General features: G+C 41.0%; 1 protein-coding gene across 1 annotated transcript in view; it reads right to left on the reverse strand.

Moving 5' to 3' along the window:
- LOC120860949 (ras GTPase-activating-like protein IQGAP2) overlaps nucleotides 1-27,225 on the reverse strand; it is a 309,525-nt gene that overhangs the window by 36,207 nt on the left and 246,093 nt on the right. The window contains exons 18-23 of the mRNA XM_040236658.1: nucleotides 21,795-21,878; nucleotides 19,191-19,262; nucleotides 18,464-18,533; nucleotides 13,941-14,149; nucleotides 5,128-5,277; nucleotides 1,740-1,903 (exon numbers count right to left, since the gene is read on the reverse strand). Coding sequence (XP_040092592.1) covers nucleotides 1,740-1,903; nucleotides 5,128-5,277; nucleotides 13,941-14,149; nucleotides 18,464-18,533; nucleotides 19,191-19,262; nucleotides 21,795-21,878 — 749 coding nt within the window. The remainder of the gene's footprint in view (nucleotides 1-1,739; nucleotides 1,904-5,127; nucleotides 5,278-13,940; nucleotides 14,150-18,463; nucleotides 18,534-19,190; nucleotides 19,263-21,794; nucleotides 21,879-27,225) is intronic.

A 27,225-nucleotide genomic window follows, 5' to 3' on the forward strand; every position in this document is an offset into this window, starting at 1 on the left:
GGTATACGATGAGTTTCTTATTCGAGAAATTTAAGAATCTACGAGTAATTTCTCAGCTTGAATTCCAATCTAGAAGGCAGGGATGAACTGAAAGCGGACCTAGACTAATGATAATAATAATACTGGGTGGCGGTGTACGGGTGTGATGCTCCCCATCTCTCTCCTGGGAGTTAGTCTTGAATTTCTAATTTATTCTGCTGGATAGTTTCGTCCACATGTTCTACACCTAAAACTTAGACTCAGTGTGCCGAAAATCTAAGCTGTGCCTTTTTCCTTCTCACTCCCCCATTTTCCTGAACTGTGTAACTCCAATTCATCCCATTCATACACAGGTGGGAGATCAATCTAAAAATTCCATGTGGTCATGTCAAAAACCTTGCACAAGAGTAACAAGAGCTTCTGCACTTGCGCCTCTGCTCAAGTGTCTCCGATGATCTGGTCCAACCCTCATGTCCTGGTGGTCACTGATAAGTTACCTCTTGGCGAAACTAATCTACTTCCTTTATTTTTCATTTTTGGCCTTGCTGTGCGGCTTGCAGGATCTTAGTTCCCTCACCAGGAATCGAACCTGAGCCCTAGGCAGTGAAAATGCAGAGTCTTAACCATTGGACCCCCAGGGATGTCCCTCATCTACTTTCTCTCTTGCCCCTTGGCCCATGCTGTTTCTCTCACCATGGTGCTTTACTTCTCTCTTCCATTTCTTTTTTATAAAAACTGTAGATATTCTTCAAGGTTTTGGGTCAATTCCTTTCTCTTTCATAAAATCTCTATCAATTGACCTAATTGGAACTTTTCTTTCCATCCCTCTGACACTGTTCTTGTCATTCATTTAGTCCCTACCTTGTTCTACTGCATAGCATTGCTGTTTCTCATGATGCCTTATAGACACCCTGCGGGCAGAGGGGCCTGGCTAAGAGCTTTGGAGACCCATGAGATTAGCACTGCTTAAGGTATCCAGAAGGAAGGAAAGCTAAAGGTATTTCTTACGGGGTGTTCCCCCCGGCTCATTCTTTACAGTAAACTACATATTTTAAACATAAACTAAGTCAGAAAATAAATTAGTAAAAAGCAGCGTAAGTTCCAGAAGAAGGAAAGACTATTTAGCAGAGATCATTATCCTCCTCTGATTATCGTTTTATTACTCACATAATTTTAATGAAGTTAATTTTTCTCACTGACTTTTTTCTCTTAATTTTTTTTTTTTTGGCCACACAGCATGGCTTGTGGGATTTTAGTTCCTTGATCAGGGATTGAACCCAGGCCCTTGGCAGTGGCAGCACAAAGTCCTAACCACTGGACCACAAGGGAATTCCCTCTCACTGACTTTAAAAAGCTTTGTACACTTGCAAAATCGAAAGTTAATTCAGCACTAGAAAAGGAGAAAGTTGTACTTTAATATATCTATGATGTAGAGATTTAAGAAATTTGATACATTTTAATACATATAAATAACTTCTAATTGTTGTCCGGTCACCAAGTCATGTCCAACTCTTTGTGATCCCACAGACTGCAGGACGCCAGCCTTCCCTGTCCTTCACTATCTCTGGGAGTTTGCTCAAATCCATGTCTATTGAGTCGGTGATTCCATCCAACCATCTCATCCTCTGCCACCCTCTTCTCTTTTTGCCTTCAATCTTTCCCAGCATCAGGGCGTTTTCCAATGAGTGAGCTCTCACGTTAGTAAATCAGAGAAATCCACCACTAACAAAACGTGTTGGTGTTTTTACATATATACATACGCTATTTCTTCCTCCAGAGCGGTTTTAAAAAGCTTGAGGAGTAGATATTCTTCTCGCTGATTCGAAGCATAATTGTACAGGGTAAAAATAACAGTATCCATAAATTTAGTTGACTTGTTCTGTGGCATCTGGAAAATCAGCTTAGCCAGGTATGAAGGATTGGTCTAAAGAGAGAAGACGAAACACCCCCCGCACAAGACTGTGTGTTAATATATTATGAAAGCAGAGAGGAGTGCCCAGTTCTTTACTCTTTAATGAATTCTTATGTATGAGGCACACAGAAGACTATCTGGCTCATATTAAGACAGGTAGCAGCTAATAACACTACTATACTATAGGAAGTTATAATAGAAAGTTATGGTAGGATTTAAATTTTATATACTATATCATGTCATATTTTATGGAGTATAATTGCATTATGAATACGTTACACTGTTCACCATTTCTAGGCATTAATATAAATATTAATATTAATTGTAGAGACAAAGAAGAGAGAGAGGGTGGCTGAGCTATCTGAAGAGACTGGCAAGAAGGGATCAAGGGCTGAGCTATAGAGACTGTCTTAGAAGGACCGGTGAATGAATCAACACAGTCTATATTCTGAGACTAGAAAGCAAAAGCAAAGGATGTAAGACAGACAGTGGGATGGCCGTGATGGTTTAAAAAATATTTTATGTTTTCTAAATGACTTCTTTTTCTTTATCTTAAAGATCCTTTTATCTGTGGCTGGGCGGGGCCTGTGTTGCTGTGTGTGGGCCTTCTCCAGCTGCAGTAAGCAGCGGGGGCTACTGTTAATTCCAGGGCACGGGCTTTGCAGTGTGGTGGCTTCTTTCCTTGCAGAGCACTGGCTCCAGAGTGAAGGCTCTGTAGCTGTGGCACATGGGCTTAGCGGCTCTGTGGCTTGGAGGATCTTCATGGACCAGGGATGGAACCTGTGTCTCCTGCATTAGCGGGCAAATTCTGTACCACTGAGCCACCAGGGAAGCCCGGCCATGATGTTTTACAAAGCATGAGAAAGGAAGAGCGAGGCCAAGAGGCTGAAGGGTATAGTTCAGGGTAGGTCATGCGGAAAATGCCAGAAGAAACTGATAAGAAAAAAAAGATCGACAAGTTTTAAAGATTGACAAGAATTAAAAAAAATTGACAAGGAGCTCAGCTGAGGATGGAATTCAAGAGATATAGCGCCAGACTTTGTGGTGATGTGGTTTTTCTGAAGGAATTACACTAAGCAGATGGAGGTTAGAAGAAAAGAAAATTAAAGTGACAGAGAAATGCGCAAGTCTTACTCATCTTCCTTTCAGTGAGAAAACTGTCCTTTTCTTTTGTATTTCATGTAAAATACAGGGGAAACCAGTATTTAATATTCTCAAGAAGTTCAGCTTTAAAATTTTTAAGAAAACGCGAATTCTAGTTCAGCTTACTACTTAGATTTGTTCTTAAGCTTGTGATGACCGGCTGAAATGTTATAAATAAGGAGCTCAGGAGAATTTCCTGAGAGTTCTGGGGTGATTCTTTTCCCATATAAGATATGGGCTTTTACAAAAGGAAAATTACAGCTGAAGAAGCCCACTCCTCACTCCTCTCAGATGACCTATAAAAACTTTACATTTAAGCTCACACTGAAGAGACAAGCCCACAGCAAAACCTGTACGAGTTGGCCTGCTGTTTTGCCCAAGAATTTCCAGAGGTGAAAGGTCCATCCCATTTGCTTCTCTCTAGTTTCCTCATTAGTCTTGGGTTAATGTCTCCAAAGCAGAGAGAAGAAAAGGTAAAGAAGTCATGGTGTTTTGACACTTCAATTGATACAGCTGAATGGTCACGCTATGGCTCTATCCATTTTGGATAGTTTAGGGAATAAAACTTGTGGAATTATTCTAAATATGTTCCAGTGCTTTTTCTCATTTCCATTAGTGAGCCTCCATTTACACAGCAGCGTAAATTATACAAATCTTAGTGAGCGTGTGTGCCAAGTCGCTCAGTCGTGTCTGACTCTTTGCAACCCCAGGGACTGTAGCCCGCCAGGCTCCTCTGTCCATGGGGATTCTCCAGGCAAGAGTACTGGAGTGGGTTGCCACCCCCTCCTCCAGGGGATCTTTAGGCGAATGACTAAATTTTCACCTTCCTAAATGTCACAAATTCTGTCAAAATTCAACATGGGAAAACTAAATCCTGAAGCAGCTTCATACACTTGGAAGTTAACAGATGTCAAAAATGATAAATGCCTAAGATCAAACTTCTAGCTGGTGGATGAACATTAACCTAATATCAGCAGATGAGAACTCTTCCCCACCTAGTGTGAGGCCCTCTTCTTTCTGGAAAGCAAGCTGTCATTAAGCAGTGGATTCCAAGGACATTTTGTTTTACCATTTTTCCTTCAATGCCGCCACCTCGTGGACATCTGGGGTACTACACCTGTGCTCCAGTCTATTCTAAGCAGAGCACGCTCAACTCTACCAGAATCAATCTCTTCTTTCAGAGGGGCAGCTACCCCTGAGAGGAGAGATTGATTACCCCTTAGGGCTTGCGCAATGTGTTCTCTGTGCACGTGATGCCAGTGAGATCCTCAAGCAAAGATTTCAAGCATCTCCACGCCTTGATGGGATCAGGGCCACCAGCAGCGGCCCCAGGGACACCGGACTTTCAAGGAAGAACTGCTGATCCGCCGTTTGGGGAAAGTTTTGGTCTTAGGGGAGGCTCTGTTTCTATCTCTCACTGTCCCCTTAGGGACTCACTGTATGTGCTGGAGGGTGGATGAGGTTAATCAATGGTCAAGCAAACAAACAAATAAAACTGGGCCACCAGAGTCCAGCTGTAACCAGTTCAGCTGAGTTCTCACCCACACTCAGGAAGCAGTGGAAAATTACTGTTCATTTAGAGAAGAGTGATGTCATGGAAATAATGAAAGAAAAAAGGAATCCTATTTCCCTAATCCCAACTCCCCAGCTCCTTCCGCAAAAGAAGGGCAGGCTCGTTCCGGCACTGATCCATTTTTCACATAGTTAATTTTTCCATGTTTGACAGCATCTGCTTATGTTATTGGTAGATTTATATCGTCTGTGCTGATAACTGAAGCGTAATGTAGTCATGGCAAGCAGGACAAGCTTTAAGTCAGCTGCCAGGGTCCCAGTACCCTTTCATCACCATTGACTGTGCCTCAGTTTTCTGACATGTAATATGAGAAGAACAATCAGTTATTCTCTGAAGGTTCCCAGGGTTGTAGTAGGAATTAAAATGAGAAAATGTATGTGAAGCACCTATTAATACTTGGTACTTAGTAGTGCTCAGAATGTGTAAACTATTATAGCCTTAGCATGGGAGATCTGTTGTAAACCATCAACACGGAGCATAGCATGTACCCACAACTCACAGTGAAAGAAATTATTCTCACCTGTAAAAGATAAAAAAGCTGCTGATACGTTTCCAGTGTTTTTCGTCTCTCCTTACTCAAACTTTTGATCCCTTGGTTGTCAATATTATTCAGTATTTCCATCTCTCCACCTTTTTTCTTATTTAGTTTGGTTCTGTGTGAAATTACATCCTGGAAAAAATTTTTTTTATGGAATTACTACTTTTTACTCTGGTATTCTTTCCCCCCTCCCTTCACAGACACTCTAAGACACTCATAGCTGGAAAGATCAATTTTCCACATTCCCTCATGAAGAAACAAAGGAACAGAGAGTGCTAAACACAGTAAGAAAAATCCAAATCGTGGGTAAATTTGACTTTTGTAATATTTGTTCTCCTAAGCTGTATGCATTTATTCGAACATGCAATGTAAGCTCCAAGACACTTAAATAGGGAGAGAACAGTCTTTTTGAAAAATGATGCTGGGACAACTAAATATCCAGGTTCAAAAATTAAGAAGTCAGACCCCTACCTCACTCCATAAACAAAAATTAACTCAGAAGAGATCATAAACAACTAAACAGAGGAGCTAAAACTATAAAACTCTTAAAGAAAACCTAGACAAAAACTTTTGCTACCCTGGATTAAGCAATGGTTTCTTTTAGGGGTGTGTGTGTGTGATAATTTATTTAATCATATTCCTTTCGATGAACAGTTTCTTTACATTTTATTAGTATTTCAGAGAGTGCAGTGAACCTTCTCATACATGCATCTTTGTATATGTAGGTAATGGTTTCTTAGCTACAACGCCCAAAACACTAGCAACAACGACAACAAAAAATAAAGTGGACTTCATAAAAATTAAAATCTTTGTGCTTCAAAGTACGCTATCAAAGAAAACCACCCATAGAATGGGAAAAAATGTTTGCAAATTGGGTAAGAGACTTATATTCACTGTAGACTATAAAGAGCTCCTACATCTAAAAATAAAATGACAAATAACTAAGAAATGGGCAAAGGATTTTCCCAAAGATCATTTATAAATGGCTCATAAGCACATGAAGAGAAGTTCAACATTAATAGCTATTTGGCCGCTCCTCAGAAGTTAAACACAAGTTACTATGCGTGCGTGCTCAGTCGTGTCCGAGTCTTTGTGACCCCATGGACTGTAGCCTGCCAGGCTCCTCTGTCCATGGGATTTCCCGGGGAAGAGTACTGGAGGGGGCTGCCCTTTCCTTCTCCAGGGGATCTTCCTGACCCAGGGACTGAAGCTGTGTCTCTTGTGTCTCCTGCACTGGCAGGCAGATTCTTCACCACTACGCCACCTGGGAAGCCCCCACAAGTTACTACATGACCCAGCAATTTCACCGTCAGATATATGCCAAAGGGGAACTGCAAACTTACGTCCAGAGAAACATGTGCTCATGAATGCTCATAGCAGCTGAAAAGAAGAAACGTTGCAGGTGTCCATCAATTGATATATGGGCCAAAAATGTGGCATATCCACACAATGGAATGTTATTTTCAATGAAGAGGAATGAGTACTGATTCATGCTACAACATAAATACTATGCTAAGTGAAAGAAGCTGGTCACGACAGACCATATATGTGTGATGATTCAGAACAGGCAAATCTATCATGACAGAAAGCAGATTAAAGGTTGCCATGGCTGGGGGTTGGAGTGATAGGTGATGACGTTAATGAATATGGATGTTTTTCCTTTTTTTTTTAAAAAAAAATTGAAATATTTTTCACATATTATGAAATTTGTCCTTTTAGAGAGTACAATTCAGTGGTGTTCCATAAAGACACGAGGTTGTGCAACCATCACCACAATTTTTAATTCCAGAACATTTGTGGGGGGTGCTTCTTCTTGGGGTAATGAAGTGTTCTAGAATCAAATAGAAGTAAGGGTTGCACAATTTTGGGACTATACTAAACACTGCTAAACTGTAACCTTTAAAAGAATGAATTCTATCATTTCGATCTATAAAAGCTCTTGCAGAAATATGCGATGTAGAAATTAGAGATGGAAGGGAAAGGAAGCCTCTAAGTATTTAACAAAATTAAGGTTCTCAGATCCTCAGCCAGGCTGCTTTATTTACAGGGATGGCTGGAAAGTGTGTGGCTAAAAACACTGTCAAGTGGTCACCTCAGGCTATTGTGTCCCCTTAAGGGGCTTAAAGGGTCATGAACCAGAGTAGGTCCTTTAGATAAGGATCCACCAAATATTTTTATGGAGATCCACAGTAAGAAATACATTTTACATCTTTTATTGATAAACACACCCCCACATACTATTCAAAGTGATACTCATTCTTACTATTGGGACACACTGATACTTCAGTTTGCTTTTATTCTATTCCATTTTCAAAGACTGAAGTGACACACTAAACTGATTTCATGGCCTGCTGATGGCACGTGTCTTAGATGAAAGCCACAGCTCTAGGATGCCTCCTCGGCCACTCAACTTTGGGTCACTGTCCCAGAGAGCAGGTGGTGAGAAAGCTGTTTTTCCCAAAACTTCGTCTGTCTGCTTCCTTGAGCTTAGCCCCAAAGGACTCTTTGCAGCGCCCCCTCCGGGAGATGGTGAAGGACAGGGAAGCCTGGCGTGCTGCAGTCCATGGGGTTGCAAAGAGTCGGACACAACTGAGTGACTGAAAGACAGTAACTTCGCCCATAGCTGCGGTCAGTTCATAGGTAGGGAGAAAAACCCTTGGAGCTTTGAGATTAAGTAATTCTCTGTAGTTACATCCACTGCTTTCTACATCTATGTTTTTATTCTTTCTCATTCTCAGCTTGGCGGGAGGTGGAGGCAACCTTGACTTAATCCTTTACTTATATTCTTCTAATGGTTTATATGGGGAAAGAGGGGATTACATTTCTATAAAAATTTTCAAAAGGCAACATTTCTCCCCTTATTTCACAAATATGTAAAACTACATCCAAGATGAAGAAAGGAAGCATAATTATCTCCAGGTGGGCACTCAGGAACAGTCTAGGCAGGCAGTGGCCTGATATCCCTTATCTATGTATGACAGTGAAAGTGGAGGTCACTTAGTCAAGTCTGATTCTTTGCGACCTCAGTATACAGCCCATGGAATTCTCCAGGCCGGAATACTGGAGTGGGTAGCCTTTCCCTTCTCCAGGGGATCTTCCCAACCTGGGGATCGAACCGAGGTCTCCTGCATTGCAGGTGGATTCCTTACCAGCTGAGCCACAAGGGAAGCCTAAGAATACTGGAGTGGGTAGTCTGTCTCTTCTGTAGCTGATCTTCACAACCCAGGAATTGAACTAGGGTCTCCTGCATTGCAGGCAGATTCTTTACCAAGCTGAGCTATCAGGAAGCCCAAGACATCCTAAGACAGCACTAGACTAACTGGCTTACAGTTCCATCTAACTCAGGCTTCTCCTCTTTAAATAACCGGTGATGCGTAGATCACACAGTTCTCCCAAATACATGGGATAATTGATTATCTTGATCTTAAATATACAGAGAAAAAAATCTTGGTACTTGCAACCTCTCCATCACTGTCCCCCCTGCCCGTGGCCTCCCAACTAATTTCAATGGAGTTAGTGCTGGAAACAGGGGACTTTTCCTTTGTTTTGTTGCAGACTTCATCCTTAGGGTCATATTTTTGGACATATACAGAAGAGGAGAGAGCAGGGTGTGGTAGGCAAGCTCCAGGGCAGAACTAAATTCCTCTGTATTATTAATGTCAATAGATTTGGTAAAGACAGGAACAGGAAGACTCTTGAGAGTCCCTTGGACTGCAAGGAGATCCAACCAGTCCATCCTAAAGGAAATCAGTCCTGAATGTTCGTTCATTAGAAGGACTGATGCTGAAAGTGAAACTCCAATACTTTGGCCACCTGATGTGAAGAGCTGACTCACTGGAAAAGACCCTAATGCTGAGAAAGATTGAGGGCAGGAGGAGAAGGGGATGACAGAGGATGAGATGGTTGGATGGCATCACCAACTCGATGGACATGAGTCTGAGCAAGCTCCAGGAGATGGTGAAGGACAGGAAAGCCTGGCGTGCTGCAGTCCATGGGATTGCAAAAGAGTCAGATGTGACTGAGCTACTGAACAACAATTCTTATCGATAAATATTGTACATCTCGGGGAATGCTGGTTTGAAGAAGCAGTGGCACTCAACTTGGTCGTAATATTTCCACTTTTCAGTGTTGCCCTAATTGCCACCATCTTTCCCCTCCCCCTGGTAATATGCTATCTGCATGCTGGTGATATGACAGTGTACACACACTTTTGTAGAAGGCATGAACTAGGACAAAGGGCTTGGGCTTTGGAGTCATAAAAGTATGGGTATCCACAAAGTGTAAGGAGCTTTGTGACCTTGCACCTCTCTAAGGCTCAGTTTCCTTAAATATATAAAATGGGCTTAATAATAGCAATCTTACTGAGTTGATGTGAAGGTTAAAAATAATCCATGTAAGGCATTTAGCACATTTTCCAGTAAAGAAAAGGCCTAGAGACGTTAAGGAAACATGTTCATATAAGCAATGAAGGAGCTTTATTAAGCAGTAAATTTCAGTCCTGGGTCTCAGGTAGCCCTGGGCTGCAAGTCTGTACTCACATGTACAGCCATCAGTGGGCGTTTTAGTGATTCAAGGTTCCCTTCTACTTCTACTTCAGTCTTCCTTCAAGCTAATTAAGAGTCTAGACATTTCTTCCTCCCTATACCTCTCAGGAACTTCTACTTCAGTTATCTGTTTCTTTTTCCTAACTTTTCCTTTTGCTTCCAACCACTGTTAGCTATTTCACTTGCCCACTGACTTTGTGAGGTTTCTAGCAGGAAGGACCATTTAAAAGAATCGTAAGACACAGGGTTGCTACAGAGAGCTAGAGTTGCTCTGTAAGAATTAAGTCACTTCCCTTTAAAATCTTTTCTCTCACTTAACACATGCTCATTGTTTAAAACAAACAAACAAAAAAATATGGTTAATTCTAAGAATTAACCATAATTAATTAACCATTAATTCTATCATGCAAAGAAAAATTGCTTAGTTTTTTTTCTTTCAGCTTCAGATCAGTTCAGTTGCTCAGTCGTGTCCATCTCTTTGCAATCCCATGGACTACAGCATGCCAAGCTTGCTTGTTCATCACCAACTCCCAGAGCATGTTCAAACTCATGTCCATTGAGTCAGTGATGCCATCCAACCATCTCATCCTCTGTCGTCCCCTTCTCTTCCTGCCTTCAATCTTTCCCAGCATCAGGGCCTTTTCCAATGAGTCAGCTCTTCACATCAGGTGGCCAAAGTATTGGAGCTTCAGCTTCAGCATCAGTCCTTCCAATGAATATTCAGGACTGATTTCCTTTAGTATCCACTGGATGGATCTCCTTGCAGTCCAAGGGACTCTGAAGAGTCTTCTCCAACACCACAGTTCAAATGCATCAATTCTTTGGCACTGAGCCTTCTTTATGGCCCAACTCTCACATCCATACATGACTACTGGAAAAACCATAGCCTTGACTAGATGGACCTTTGTCAGCAAGGTGACGTCTCTGCTTTTTAATACACGGTCTAGGTTTGTCATAGCTTTTCTTCCAAGTGTCTTTTAATTTCATGGCTGTAGTCACCATCTGCAGTGATCCTGGAGCCCAAGAAAATAAAGTCTGTCACTGTTTCCATTGTTTCCCCATCTATTTGCCATGAAGTGATGGGACCAGATCCCATGATCTTAGTTTTCTGAATGTTGAGTTTTAAGCCAGCTCTCTCACTCTCCTCTTTCACTTTCATCAAGAGGCTCTTTAGTTCCTCTTCGCTTTTAGCTTAATTGTATATTTATATATTTTACAATAAAAGAAAATTTCACTGTTTTATTTTCTTCTCCATTATATTCCAACCCTTTCTATCTGCCCTGAAATATTCTTCAGAAGTGATTTTTTTTTTCTTCCGGTGGCTCTATAACATACTTGTTGGACTGATTCTATTACTTGATGTTTTGGGGTTTGGGTTGTTTCCCACTATTTCACCACTGCAAATAAAATTTCAACTGTTTTATTCTTATCATCATATGAAAAATCCTATCAATGATAAGATGAAAGAGTATGTACTTATCACTAGTTTAATCAGCACTTGATAAATATTTGGTGTTGAATATAAGTTGAAGAATTAAGTTTCACAATGCTGTCAAGTAGTAATGCTTTATTGATTCTGGTATTTGTGAATTCTTTTCTTCTCTAAGCTAATCATGGTCAGCTTCTTTTATTTGCAAATAAAAATCTTGACATCCAAGGAAAAAAAGTTAGTAATGCTTTAAAAACATCTTAAACACTCATAAAGATCTGAAAATCTGCCATGCTTGCATTTCCACAAGCTACATATTTCAACTATTTACTCTTTTGCAACTAAGCCTTTATTTTAAAAGGCAAGACATTTCCTGTTTATGACTTTATGGGAATAGGATAAAACAGCAGTTTAAGGCTATAAAAGGCATTCTCTGAGGGACCTTCTGGAATGTATTATACTTAAAAGTTTTCATGTGTGTTGAACAATACAAACATATACTGTTTTTAAAGACCAAAGTACTATTGTTTTTCTGGATAAAATAATGAAAATAGAGTTAAATGCAGAAAATTTAAATGTGTAGTTTTATTCCTTAATATTTAGGAAAGATGGTCATTTCTTGTCTTACGAATTGTTCTGGTTTCCTTACTTTCTCTGCGGTGATTTGCTGGAATCCCTGGGAGGTGGGCAGACAGGAGCGAGGCACTCCCACGGCCACGGAGCTGGGAGCCTCCTGTGACCGCTCATCTCGCAGCTTCCCAGAACCGCACGGGAAGCTGCCTCTGCACCTCTGACCTCTGTCGGCTTCTCAGGGCTTCTCAGCTTCCCTGTCTTCCTTACAGGCTTTCTGAAAACTGACACGGCAGGGGAATAGGGACACGGAGGGAGGTCTTGTCCTGGAAGTAGCCTTCCTTGGATAAAAACACTTTTCACATGGTGTTTGCAGCTCTGACACTAGGCAGGTTTCTCACAGATACAAAACAGTGTTATTTATTCAGAGGCCATTATTAGGGAGAAGACTCTTGAGATTCCCTTGGACTGCAAGGAGATCCAACCAGTCCATTCTGAAGGAGATCAACCCTGGGATTTCTTTGGAAGGAATGATGCTAAAGCTGAAGCTCCAGTACTTTGGGCACCTCATGCGAAGAGTTGACTCCTTGGAAAAGACTCTGATGCTGGGAGGGATTGGGGGCAGGAGGAGAAGGGGACGACAGAGGATGAGATGGCTGGGTGGTATCACGGACTCGATGGACGTGAGTTTGAGTGAACTCCAGGAGTTGGTGATGGACAGGGAGGCCTGGCGTGCTGCAATTCATGGGGTCGCAAAGAGTTGGACACGACTGAGCGACTGAACTGAACCGAGCATAGACCCAGGCACGTCAGGGAAGTGCCACTCTGTAGGGGGTCATCTGGGAATGGTGTGGGTGGGTCCACATCTCATGGACTGGAGGACACTGCTGGCTTCCAGTGTGCGGGTGCTGGGAGGACAAATGCTCTGAGGTCCAGCTGTTGGTAGGCTGGGCCTGGGTCATATCTCACATGGTTGGATTTTTTAATGCCCTGCTGGTCATTCAGGTAGGTCAAAATTCAGTGTATAACTGCTTGAGCCTAGAATCTAATCATTTTACATATAAGCACAACAAAGATCCTTCAGAATTTTAATATAAACTTAGTTTTCTAGGACGGCAATTCCACGTCGAGTGGTTGGGGTGGAGGGAAGACCACATTTTGCTCATTCAAGGAATTATTACCCAGGAGTTATTACCCTGTTCTCCATTTTGGAAGATGAATTCTTGGACAGTTCCACCACTCTCCTGACCAGTCTCATCTGTAGCTCTCTCTATCTGTGGTTATTCTATGAAGGGGGCCAAGTCTCTGGTAACTTTATCACATCTAATGGCATCAGGCCCATGTATTTTCGTATTGAAATATTTGTTTTTAACTATAAATTGTGGCAGATTTGATTTTCTTGGGCTCCAGAATCACTGCAGATGGTGATTGCAGCTATGAAATTAAAAGATGTTTGCTCCTTGGAAGAAAAGCTATAACCAACCCAGACATCATATTAAAAAGCAGAGACATTACTTTGCCGACAAAGGTCTGTGTCCAGTCAAAGTTATGGTTTTTCCAGTAGTCAGGTATGGATGTGAGAGTTGGACTATAAAGAAAGCTGAGTGATGAAGAATTGATGCTTTTGAACCATGGTGTTGGAGAAGACTCTTGAGAGTCCCTTGGACTACAAGGAGATCCAACCAGTCTACCCTAAAGGAAATCAGTCCTGAATATTCATTGGAAAAAACCATGATGTTGGGAAAGATGGAAGGCAGGAGGAGAAGGGGACGACAGAGGATAAGATGGTTGGATGGCATCACCTACTCAATGGACATAAGTTTGAGCCAGCTCTGGGAGTTGGTGATGGACAGGGAAGCCTGGTGTGCTGCAGTCCATGGGGTCGCAAAGAGTTGGAAACGACTGAGTGACTGAACTGAACTATAAATTGATATCTTTTAATTTCTCTTTTATAGTTATAGAAAGGCCTTAGTCTTGCTATGAAGGGACATATGTAAGTAGGTTTTATTTCGTATAAACTTCCTTTGAGAATGATAAAGAAGCCTTACCAAATGTTATCAAAGAGGGGAAGGCAAAGAATTTTCCAGGTCAGTTCTGTCTGAGCATCATTAAATGGTAATAAAAATGGTAAACAAACTTTGGGTCACCCGTTCTGGACTCCAAAGGAGCTCAGCTGGACCAAGAGTGATGTGGGCACATATACAAGCATCTTCTGTCTTCTGGGAGCCAAGAGTCCCAGAGACCCCACTGACCTCCAGTGTGATCCTGTTCTTCACCAGGAGCCCGATCTTAATGTCCATCAGGTTCAGGTCTTTCTCCAGCTGCTGATTGCCCCTGATCTTGGTCACCACTTCCTCCCTCAATCGGGCTACCTCCAGCTCTTCCTGGAAATCCAAGTCGCTTTGGTCCAACAGGTATACAAATTTGCGGATTACTCTTAATGGGGGGTTTTCGGAGCCAACTACAAGGAAAGGAAAGGAGTGCTTCAACTGGGCATGCTTGAAATGATCATCAGTAGTACAGAAACTAGGTCTTTAAAGAAAGCATTATCAGAAAAGAGAGCAATGATGGTGCTGGGCCCCACAGTGAATCATCCCGCCTCACATCAAATATGACGTGTCAAAGGAAACTGATCATATAAATAAAGGCAGGCCACTGAGAACGTCTGCCTCACAATTTCCTTGTTATCCAGCATTTGTTTATCAGCCGTCTCTCACACTGTTTCCAGGACTCCCACACTGAGGAGATAGTTCTATCTATTGGTGTCTTATTGATGAGGAATCTGGGAAAGAATGCTAACACTGAGTAGTCCCAGCTCTGAGAGCTTGTGGCTGAGCCAGATAAGAGATTTCTGTTCTTGCTGCAGGAAGCAGAAAGTGTTTGTTTTTTCTGTCCAAAAGACTCTGGGGGAAGGAGCAAGAATTAGGTGAAAGGGGAAGTAGGAAAGGTCAGTCACGGGAGAACCGTAAGGTTCAACAGAAGCCAAGAGGACCACAGCTGGAACACATGTTCTGCTTGGCAGAAACAAAACAATTTTAGAAATGGAAACTGGGTCCCTGTCGTTTCAGCATGAACCAGGGAGGGCCCTCAGCACCTAGGGACCAGGCTTAGTCATGGTGAGGGCATCTATGTAGATTCTACCACGGGCTTTCCCTTAGCGCCTTGAACCTTACTTATGCTTTGATTCCTCGGCACTGTGACTTTGCAAAAAAAAAAAACAAAAACACCCAACTTTTTAAAGGTGTTTAGTGAGAGTGACTCTGGGTAAATCGTAAGAGTAAACAACTGGATCTTCAGTGCCGATGACAGGAGACAGCAACACAAAGAGGACGTGAGAGCGCCCAGTCTGGTTTTGTCAGCCTCAGTCAACATCCTCTCCTTTACATCAGGGCTCTATTCAAGCTTCCTTATGTCAATACTGCTGTTAGGCTGTGTGGTGGTTTGTCCCTTAAGAAATACAGAGTTCAATCAACAACGCAAACAATTAGCAGCATGAACCCAGCACAAACAGCCAATTCTAGAGTCGTCTGTATTACTATTGTGCCTCTTCTGATGTGTTTATCGATATCTATCAAGGAAAAGCATCAGAGGTCCACATCTGCCTCCAGGCTCGGAATCTACTGGATAATAATACCTCATATTTCACTGGATCGCAAGTTACCGTGGATCATGGACCCTTCACTTCCTGATCACCAAAGCATATGTGAATTTATTTTCCTACTATTTTACCAAAGATGCTGTTGGTGACATGACCATTTCAGGAACATCCTGAACCACACACCGGAGCTCAGTTACACAGCTGAGAGAACGTAAGCCATCTCATCTAAAGTTCTCTCTGCCTGCTCCAGAGAACTGTGTATCATTTTGTGTGCCAACAGGACAGGTAGAAACAAATGAATAATTTAGCTTTACAAATTTTTATGGTTCAAATGTAACAGCTCCTCAATCAACAGTTGGCTTTCTTGCATCTTCATGAAATTATTATGGTTCCAATGTAATAGCTCCTCTGTCAACAGTTGGCTTTCTGTCATCTTCACACCACTCTGTGGTAACTTTAGTTTCAGGAAACCACTCAGCTTCACAGTCAGCCCTTACAAGTAGCCAGTTAAAGTGCTAGCAAGTTCCAAACCTGAATGCATTCAGTGCCTTTTTGGAGGAAATGGGTGAAAATGAATCATGACAGACTAAGAAAAGCGATATTTTTCAGCTTAAGAAAATGCCTTTGTTTTATGAAGGTGCTGAATTGAGAAAGAAAAGAAAATTTACAGTTCAGTGACCACAAAGCTACCTTATTTTCCAAAACAGCTTTTATCTAATTTATTCACTAACATAGTTTCTGTCTTCTACGCTTTAATAAGAAATCACCTAGATTTTTAGCTGGAATTCCTTCTATCTTTGTAACTTTAAAAAATGTAAGCAAGTGACAAAAACTACCCACAAAGTTATATATGTTCTACTTATTTACATGGTATTGGTGGGGGGTGGTCTTGAGGGAAGTGGACAAACGCTAAATTATGTGAAATTGGTTTGTAATCTCACAGCTGAGTTTTCCTTTCCAGATCTAGCACTGTTTCTACAATTGTCTACTTTACTGAATATACAATTTAGGGATGGATTTTTGTCAACAAAGTATTCTAAATGCTAGCATAATTTACATTAAAGAAAAAAAAAAACTACCCACAAAAACCTGTTCCCTAGAAGGAGAGGAAAGGCAGCTTGTGTGTGTTTGGAAAATTTATCCTTAATTTACCTATTTTAGTGTGTCAGGGCTCAGAAAACAAACTCCCCTCTTCAGCTTTCTTGTAAAAAATTAAAGAAAGACATCTACCAACGGAGACATGAATCTCATCAATTGCAAAGTGGAGCAGTGTGGCATTAGAGACACGTCCTTCCCTCAATCTGCACGCTGGATTCTGGAATCTAGCAAGCAAGGCAGTATCCAGAAGATTCCACAGCTCAAGGCAGAACCTGGCCTTTGAGGCTGCCAGAGACTTTTCCCTTAACAAGTACCGGGGAGGGTCTTCCTTGGGTCAGACACTGCTCCATAATTCAGACAGACTTTTGACAATAAAAGATGTTGGCGAAACTATTTACTACTACTGTGCTAGGAACATTACTGAGCAGTATTTTTATTTCTTTCAAAAAAATTAATAAGACACAAGATAGTTACAGAGAACATAATGGCCACTACTAAAATACACAATGATGTGTTTTGCCCTCTCAAAACTAATCCTAAATGACCTAAATATTTGAAGAATCTGGGCAGTGCTAATAAACTTATCAGCAAGCTCTTCTAGACTTAATCTAGGACATGCTCTTTATCACATGTTCTTATGATAATTAGAATGCTAAAAATTCGGCACATAAAGAATGCTTCACTATGTAAAACAAAAGAATGATAGAATAACAAACATGAGCAGAGCTGAAACTGAAAAAGATGGTACAAAACGTGAATGCTCTTTCTGGGGGATTTTTATTTTATTTTTCTGTTTTCCAACTTTCTGCAAATGACATACTAGTATTATAAGGAAGACAGTTTAAAAACCACAGGGACTGTGAAAAGTCTAAAATGAAATTACATGAAGATGTTTGTAGTTCTCTTTGGGAGGTGAAACTATGTGCTTTTTCCCTTCTTATTCATATTTCCAAATTTCTTATATGACTATGTTTTGTTCTTAAAATGAGAAGAAAAAAAATCACAGGCCAGGTAATAAATGAAACAGTATTAAGATGTAAGTTTATCTTCTGGCCAACTCTTTTGCATTAAATTCCTGCCTCTAGCTTATTATTATTATTTTTTGAATATTTGTAAGAGGTCCTTTCATGATTGTTTTTCACGATTTTCTTTTGAAATACATAGTGAGACAGGCGTACAGTTTTTATCTTGACCTCCTGCCAGTGACCTCATGACTGACAGGCTGCAGGAAACACCAAGACAGCTCTGCCAAGAAGCCACCACTGAGTCCACTCCTGCGAGGCCCTTCCCACATCATTTGAGGAAATGGGCACGGGGACTGCATCCCAAGGCTGGTGCTGTGGGTATGAGCCTGCCAGCGCTGGAGGGCCTCTTGTGGAGGTGGGGGTCGGCATCGGCTTGTCACAGGGACGGGGCGCTGGCAGCAGGGGTCCTGGAAGGTGCTCCTTGGCGTGAGCCCTCTTGAGGTTGCCATTAATCCTACCATAGAGCCCATATTCACCTCCCATTTAATACAAAAATATCAGCATTAATGCCAACTCCATTTTTTAAAAATTGAAGTATAACTGAAGTATATCATTAATATATATACATATCACTATATATTCTTCACAAAACACCTGAAACTGACACAACACTGTAAATATATATATATATTGGGTTGCCCAAAATTGGGTTTTTCCATAAGCTGTTGCAGAAAAACATATATATATATATATATATAAATTTTCAGATTCTTTTCTATTATAGGTTATTATAAGATATTGAATACAGGTCCCTGAGCTATACAGTAGGTCCTGCTGATTACCAATTTTATATATAGTAGTGTGTATCTGTTAATCCCATACTCCTAATTTATCCCCTCCCCTCAACATTGTTCATTTTTTTGAAGAAGAAGAAATGCCATCTACTGCCCTTAACCATTCCACTTTGATAGAAAGGCCCGTTTCCTGTCAATGACATGCTCGGGTCTGAGATGGTCAAATCTACTGGCGGTAACGTGCATGACGTGATCAGATGGAAATAACTTGTGCTTGTTTGGTTTATAAGGAACACTTTGTTACAGAATGCTCCACTTACCCAGTGTTTTGTAGTCATCTCTAGCTTTGCTCGCTCTCAATAGAGACTGGATTTTCACAATTTCATTGTTCTGCAAAAGAAGATGACCAGTCACAACCTCCCAGAGTTCCATTGACTCCACTATTTTAGAATTTAGAACTCTTCAAAAACTGATGGCATTTGAAGAATGGACACTATTTAGAACTGACAGTATTTAGATGTGGCGTAGTCAACGTTTATCTTTGCATTCTCTTTGAAGAAAGGGTCAGATAAGTTAGCTAACAGTATATAAACAAGATTGCAAAGGGATTGTCTAAATAAAGATATCTAAAAAGGGAAAAGAATTTTACCACCAAACTTAGATGGTCCAATCTATGTTCACATATCTATTCTTCAAAAATCCTGAAAAAATTCCTCCTGTGGCTTATATTTAACTGATCAGCAGTAATTAAAAACTTTGCAAGCAAAGTTGGAAAGTCCTTCATTAGTGTCTTTTACTCTCTGGCATAACTAGCCCACATAAATTTTTCCTCACCCGTTTCCTTTCCAGTTCTGATTGATGAAGTCTTACTCTGCACACAAAAATGTAAGCAGCCTCTAAACAGTACCACATTGAGTTCTAAAATCCATTTTTTTCCTCCAAGCATTTGTTTCTACCATTTAATAAGAATCATTCAATGCTAACATTCACAAACTATTCATTTAAGTTCATTCTCAGGGAGGACAAAAATCCACGTGTGTCTCTTACATGAGCTCTGAAAAACTGCAGTCGTGAGAGGTAATTCCTTCGTGCTGTTACCATCCGGTACCAGGACTGAATCTAAAAAATAAGTGAAAAAGAAAAGTCCAGGCAATTACCAAACCACCTTTCATATCCCTCTATGCAGTCTTTTAAAAATAATATTGATAATTTGATAAAAAAGTAAAAATGAGCCACCCACCAACTAATAAACATCTATAGCCTTATTTCTCCTACTTCTTTCGTTGCTTTTCCTCCGAGGGGTTCAGAACATGTTACACATTATGCTGGAGAAGGTAATGCAGCTCTTTGTACTATTTTGTTTTAATCTCAGTAAATAAAGGCCAAGCGAGCAAGGCATTTTGCTGAGAGTTGCAATGGGTCAGAGGAGCAAATAAAACTAAGTTCAGAGTTGCTTCCAACACCCCTTAAATGCAGCCAATACTTTTTAGGCCTTTACAGGAAAACATTTCAAAAGGTCTCATGAGGGACCCACTGCGCCCCATGGTTTTCTGGGTGAATAAGCAAGTGTTCCATGGTGAGCACAGGACACTTCCAAGTGTAACATGTTCAGGAACTAATAATGCAAAAGGTCTCGACCATGTCATTCTCTGTCCTCACAGTTTAAAAAGTCTTAACAAATCTCATCTGACTTCATCTCTCTCCAGCCCTACTCTTCTGACTCTTACCTGGATTTCCAAGTTTCTACAAGCTCATTGTCAGATAGTTCTTTAGTTTTCAGCTCTGAGAGTGGGTACCCCAAAGGCTGCTCTTTCTCTAAGCTTGGAGCAGCCAGCCTGGATTGGAAGCTGGGTTAGATGGGCTCATCTACTAAATACAGGCCCTAACTCAGTTGTACTTCCTTCTTGTCATTGGTTTTGCATTTGCCTTACAACCAAGGTTTGTACTGTTAAACCTGAACATTCTAATTATTGTTAGAGAAGATCATACAAAGAACATGAAATAAAGCTGGATTTCCTCCAAATCAATTTGGACTTTTTAGAGAAGAAGCATTTATTAGGTTGGTGCAAAAGTAACTGTGGTTTTGCACTGTTGAACTCTGCCATTTGATACTGGAATACGTTCTTAAATAAATGTGGCTATGCTATATATAATTTTCATGGACATTTCTTACTTTCTTTTTAATTTTTATTTATTTTATTTTTCAATTTATTTTTAATTGAAGGATAATTGCTTTACAGTGTTGTGTTGCCTTCTGCCAAACATTAACATGAACCAGCCATAGCCATCATACATATTCTTTTTTTATTTTTTTTGCTGATGACTTATTACTCGCTGTGTATTTTATATTTATTTTAGACTATGGAGATGATGTTAGACAAAAGCAAATTTGAGTGATTTTCTTATCTGATTTCTAGATGGATGGCAAAGCAGTGGAGACAACTCGCAACATCAACAATGCACTCGGCCCAGGAACTGCTACGAATGTACAGGGCGGCGGTGGTTCAAGAAGTTTTGCAAAGGAGACAAGAGCCTTGAAGGTGAGGAGCACAGTGGCTGGCCATCGGAGTTGACAATGACCAATTGAGAGCAATCATTGAAGCTAATTCTCTTACTACTGCATTAGAAGTTGCCAAAGAACTCAATGTTGACCCTTCTGTGGTTGTTTGGCATTCGAAGCAAATTGGAAAGGTCAAAAAGCTCGATATATTGGTGCCTCGTGATCTGACTGAAAATAAAAAAAACTGTCATTTTGAGGTGTAGTGTTCTCTTATTCTATACGCAATAATGAACCATTTCTCAATTGGATTGTGAGGTACATGTGACGAAAACTTGATTTTATACAACTGGCAATGACCAGCTCAATGTCAGACCTAGAAGAAGCTCCAAAGCACTTCCCAAAGCCAAAACTGCACCAAAAGAGGTCATGGTCACTGCTTGGTGGCCTGCTGCTGGTCTGATCCACTACAGCTTTCTGAATCCCAGGGAAATCATTACATCTGAGAAGTATGCTCAGCAAATCCATGAGATGCACCGAAAACTGAAATGCCTGCAGCTGGCATCAGTCAACAAAAAGGGCTCAATCCTCCACGACAATGCCTGACTTCACGTCACACAACCAATGCTTCCAAAGTCGAATGAGCTGGGCTGCAAAGTTTTGCCTCATCTGCCATATTCACCTGACCTCTTGCCAACCAACTACCACTTCTTCAAGCATCTCAATAACTTTTTTGCAGAGAAAATGCTTTCACAACCAGCAGGAGGCAGAAAATGCTTTCCAAGAGTTTGTTGAATCCTGAAGCACAGATTATTATGCTACAGAAACAAACAAACTTATTTCTCATTGGCAAAAATGTGTTGATTGTAATGGTTCCTATTTTGATTAGTAAAGACATGTTTGAACCTAGTCATATTGATTTAAAACTCACGATTTGAAACCACAATTACATTTGCACCAACCTAATATTATAGAGACAACATAGTGTTTTGATGGACCTTCTTGAAGATGATCAGCTAAGTGAGGGGGGAGGCGGGACTCAAATCCAGGACTTACTTCTGACATCAAGTCTTAGACACAGTCTGTCTTCCAGAAGCAAAAGGAGAATGAAGGAAAAAGTTTACATGCTTGCTAAGGTAGGAAAGAGTGTTTACCTTCACAATAAAACGAGTATTATCAATGAACATTTGTCGTCTGCGTTTATATGCTTCCCGTTGCTTGTAAGCCTTCCAAAAAGCCTGTAGAAAATAATGAGTTACAGAATTACTTACATGTCACAGTTTATTTTAGAAAGTGCAAGGACAGAGTATACCACAAGGGACACTGAGTTGGGACAAAGTCAGGAATCCTCCCTTCCAGATCTCTTCTGGACACCATCTCATCTGACACCAGGTGGACACTGAACTCGGCAGAGCACACCTGCTCACAGCTGTGGCTTGTCCCAAGTTGGTGAAAGAAATTACCAGGTGGAAGCCCAGGTTATGCTTTGAAAGTGTAATTTTAACAAGGCCCTGAGTGATAGGGCTTCCCTAGTGGCTGTCTGCAATGCAGGAGACCCGGGTCCGATCCTTGGGTTGGGAAGATCCCCTGGAGAAGGAAATGGCAGCCCACTCCAGTATTCTTGCCTGGAATCCCATGGACCGCAGAGCCTGGTAGGTTACTGTCTATGAGGTCGCAAAGAGTCCCATACGACTGAGCGACTTCACTTTCCTGAGTGATAAGAAGTAATAATAAAATGGAATTGTCCTGAAATATACAAACAGATCAACTTGGTGCTCGTATTATTTGGTAACATTGTAAGATGCCTCAGGGCTTCTCAGGTGGTGCTAGTGGTAAAGAACCCACCTGTCAAAGCAGGAGACGTAAGAGACGTGGGTTCAATCCCTGGGTTGGGAAGATCCCTTGGGGGAGGGCATGGCAACTCACTTCAGTGTTCTTGCTGAGATAACCCCATGGACAGAGGAGCCTGGTGGGCTATAATCCATGGGGTTGCAAAGAGTCAGACACGACTAAAGTGACTGAGCGTGCATGAGATACCTCAAAATAATGACTAGTAAGTATCTTTACTCCAGCAAGCGAGCCACTGTGATCCAGATCAAAAAGGAAGATGACCCTGGATTCCTGAAAGCAGGAGTGCTGTGATGGATCTTTCATTATTTCATCTATTTTTACATAAAGTTTAATGAGGCTTCATCAGTATACCTTTACTACGTTATTACCTTAACGAGAGCTTTTATAGGAAACATTTGCAAAAAGTAGACACAAACTGGCATCTTAATTTGTTTTTTGTTCTTTTCTGGGCTGCTCTGTGCAGCATGTGGGATCTTGGTTCCCTGACCAGGGATCGAACCTGTGCCCCCTGCAATGGAAATGCAGACTCCTAACTGCTGGACTGCCAGGGAACTACAAACTGGTATCTTTAGAATGATCACATCCACAGTTGTTATAAGTTTAGAGAATCTTTTTATTGAGACATATATTTGTAACTCACTGCACTGCTCTGATTTTTTTTTTCAAGTTAGAATTGAAATAAACACAAATTCTGTGTTTAGTTCAGTTCAGTTGTATCTGACTCTTTGCGACCTGATGGACTGCAGCACTCCAGGCCTCCCTGTCCATTACCAACTCCTGGAGTTTACTCAAACTCATGTCCATTGAGTTGGCGATGCCACCCAACCATCTCAAAGGGACAAACACAAAAATCAAGTTATTTTTTATAATTTTTTCACATTTGCATATGTCAATCCACCTCATTCCTTCTTTTGTAAAAAGATACCATGGGATTTTTATTGGCGTTTAAAAAAGAAAATACTTTCTGGTAATAATTCAAAACGAAACAGTCATGATGGAATATACATGCAACGGAGCACTTGCTCTGGACTTCCCCTCTCAGTATTTTTATTTTTTGTTTTGCAATTGTTACAATGTCGTGTTGGTTTCTGCTGTACAACAACCTGAATCCGCCATAATGATACATATATCTCCTCCCTCTTGAACCTGTTCCTCCTCCCCCTGCCCTCGCCCAGCTCATCACAGAGTGCCAGACTGGGCTTCTTGTGCTGTACAGCAACCTTTCATCAGCTATCCTGTTTACACATAATATCCCCTCCCTCAATTTAAATCCCTAGAAATGACAAATGTGCTTTCAAAAAAACCTCAATTTTGAAATAATTAGCAACTCATAGGATGCTGCAAAGATAATACGTTGAGTTCCATGTACCCTTCACCCAGCTTCCTCCAATGGAAACATTCTACAGATATGCTTATAAAGCAATCCATCATAGTGCTAGAAAATAAGAAGGCTTAAGTGTCAAAACCTATGAGGGATCCTGGGAGAGAGAAGACAGTTTGAATTGGCTGAAAGATGGAACCTCAGAACACAATTCTACAAACATTGGGAACCTCTACAAAAAATGTGAGCTGGCTCTAAGCTTGAGGAGACTTGGGTAGCAGTCAGAGAAATTCTGGGGAAGTCTTCACATCTTCCACTTGCCAAACAGTGGGGCAAAAACATGGATGGGGAGTAGGGGCTGGAAAATTACAAGACAGTATAGTCTTTTTGGAGGGAATTTAGCAGCATCAAATTTAAAGCTATTTAGTATTTCACCTAGTGTTTCTAATTTTCAATACCTACCCTAAGAAAATACAAGCACCTGTGTAGAAAAGATGATATTTAAGGATTTCTATTGTATTATTGTTTGTAATACTGAAAAAGCATAGAGGTCAGAATGCTGACAAATAGGTAAACAGTGATAAATTGTGATTGCATTCATTGGGATGACAATCTAACTAGTAACTCATTTGTCATGATGGTCTCAGTGTGACTCAGGTGCTTTTGAGCCTAGCACTGTTTTTAAAGCGCAGAGGTGCAAATATACACATAATATTATACATGCCATTTCTTGATCCAAACTGAAAGGCAACCAAGATACTGGAATTAGCTCAATTGCTTATTCTGCTTTTTAAAGAATTATTTCAATTCCGGAAACACTATTAATCTCTATTAGCTTAGAGTCTCGAAGCTTTTGGATAAGGAATCTGTTGTAGTAACAGTAGATCTGATATCAAAACATGTTTGCATTGGTGGAATCGATGTTTTTAATGTCTTAAGGAGTCAATGCTCACCAACAGTGCTTTCCTAAAGATTTCATTTTACATCTCATCTATTTAATGATTATGTAGATTTTTCTGGGATCTACATTTATATATCAACATTACCTTTCCAAACCAAGGCAACTTGGCAGGGTTTAGAGGTTCTGGTCTATTGAAGCAGAATACCACATGCCTCCTATTTTATTTATCAAGATTTAACATTCTTCTTTTTTGTTTGTAAGTTTTCATTTCATCAGGATTGGCTTTTCTTACTCCGTGGTAACAGCAGAATTGTCCAAGGCCCAGAGCCTGCAGGCTCTTCTAATTAGAGGCTCTTTATTGAAAACAATTATAGGCATAAAGTTGGGAGGAAGGAGCTATTGGTATAAAGATACAAATGGAGATAAAACTCTAAACCCTAAGGTCATTTAGGAGCAGGCTTTTATGGATAGAGACAGAAGGCATTTACAAAACCATCACTCTCTCCCTTGAATGGTTTGAGAACTTATGTAAAAATGTATAATAGCCATCTTCTGGTTTTGGTTTTTGTTACCATAAATACATTTTCTGTGCAACACAGCTGTAACAGAGGAGTCTCCCAAGGTACCTAGACCTCAGAAGTTACTGCTGTTTTATAGATTCTAATTGTCAATCTCTAGAAAACCTGGCTTGCCAAACTGGTTGCCTTGCTTCATAATTGGGCACATAAGATAGTAATATTCAAATTACCAACTTCTGAAGCAGATATTCTTCTGTGACCTCCCCGGTAGCCATTTATCTTTTTTCCCTCTCTGCTTGAAGGTGCAATCCCACAACCTAAGGGTAGTCAATTACACTCAAACGACGCAACAGAGGACTGCCCAACCTGTCACCCTCAGCCTCCCAGCCCCACGCGCCTCCCGACAACCTGCTCTTGCTCCAGAGAAGCTTGTTTCTTTTTCTTTGCTGGGATGTTCATGGCACTCTCTGACCTGAGGCTCAGTAAGTTAGTAATTCTCAGGGCTAAGTTTGGTGTTTGTCACTCTTAACGGGTTTTCCTACAAGGTGGCATTTCAGCTTTCTTCAGTTCAAGGGGAAAAAAAAAATGTAGCTAACTCTTTTTTCCAAGACTCGGTTTTTCTGAACTCTTCCTGGGCCATCCAACCTACTGGATGTTGGTTCCCCATTCCCTGTCCTCTGAGTCACCATCTTGATCACTTCGTCATTTCAAACACTTGTTGAGCGGCATACTGGTCACAGCCTGTTATGAATTATCCCATTTTAATTCCCATTAATGGGAATCCCATTTAATGCCCACAACCCTGAGATAAAATGGAAATTTCAGATGAGACAATATATTTTAAGCCATCTATTCCTTCCCTCAGCTTTTTGTGTGTGTGTTTTTTTTTTTTCTCAAGTTCTCCACGTGTTTCATTTACTTTCCAGTGGCTGTTTTGCATTTTGCAGTGATAAATTCATTCACGTTCTGGGATGTCATTATTTTTCTTCCTCTCTGTAGCCATTGGCTACCTTTTCATTTTGTCATGCTGTCTTGTTTCATTAAATCCATGTGTCATATTAAGTTTCTTAAAAGCAAAAGGAGTTTCAGTATAATTTTTTGTGTGTCTCCTGGGATAAGAATTCCCTTAAATGTTTACTTCATTTATATTTTAACTTATATTTTTCTTTTTTTTTTTGATATAAAATTTTGTTTCAGAGTTTTTTTTTCTGGCTCACGTCTTAAATGTAGGCCACTTTACCGGAGCCTTCTCTTTACTTACCATTCAGAAATAATCTGGCTATGTCGAGTCTCATTGACCTTGCTCCCTGTCTACTTGGGCACCATCTGAATTGCCCCCTCAGCACCCGAGGCAGAGGGCTGGCTACCGATGATATGTATTCTCTGTCCAAACCCAGTTCTTGAGGAGGAGACTGCGGGTAGCAGTGCAGTGGAGCTACTGAGTTTGTTAAGAGACTGCTGTGTCTGGGGCTGACTCAGTCAACAAAGAAGTTCAGACTTTTCTACAGAGGGGAACCCTTCAGATTGCACAGCGTTCTCCTAATCCAGAGTGAATCAGCTACTTTGGCAAAAAAAACGAGACGAGTGTGATCCCCTCTGGTTCACGGTCTTTTGGTTTTCTAGGTCAGCCCACTTTCCTCTCTAGGTTACAGTCTGCCTTTCAGCCTTATGCCCTCCTCTGTCAGAAGAGGCAGGGACAAGTCATCATGGAGTGACCTGGCAGTGCAGTAGCTTCTTCTTCAATACTGCTGCTCCCACTGAGGTGAGGGGGAAAGCCTCCAAGTTAGTGTTTCTGCTCTTTCCCCAGCTCTCTCGTGACGTCAGCCCTGGGTCTTGGTATCAGGCAGATTTTACACTAGCGGCCTCTTCAGACTGTCTTCTAACTGTAACGTAGCTGTGGGCAGACTGGAGAGCTTGAGGGTGGTCCAAGTCATGCCACACCAGTTAACACTCTTCAAATTTTGGGCAGAAGTAGAGTCTTAGCATCAGTGTGG

This window comes from Oryx dammah, unplaced genomic scaffold (genome assembly GCF_014754425.2).
Source record: "Oryx dammah isolate SB20612 unplaced genomic scaffold, SCBI_Odam_1.1 HiC_scaffold_11210, whole genome shotgun sequence".
In the NCBI taxonomy this organism is placed as follows: Eukaryota; Metazoa; Chordata; class Mammalia; order Artiodactyla; family Bovidae; genus Oryx; species Oryx dammah.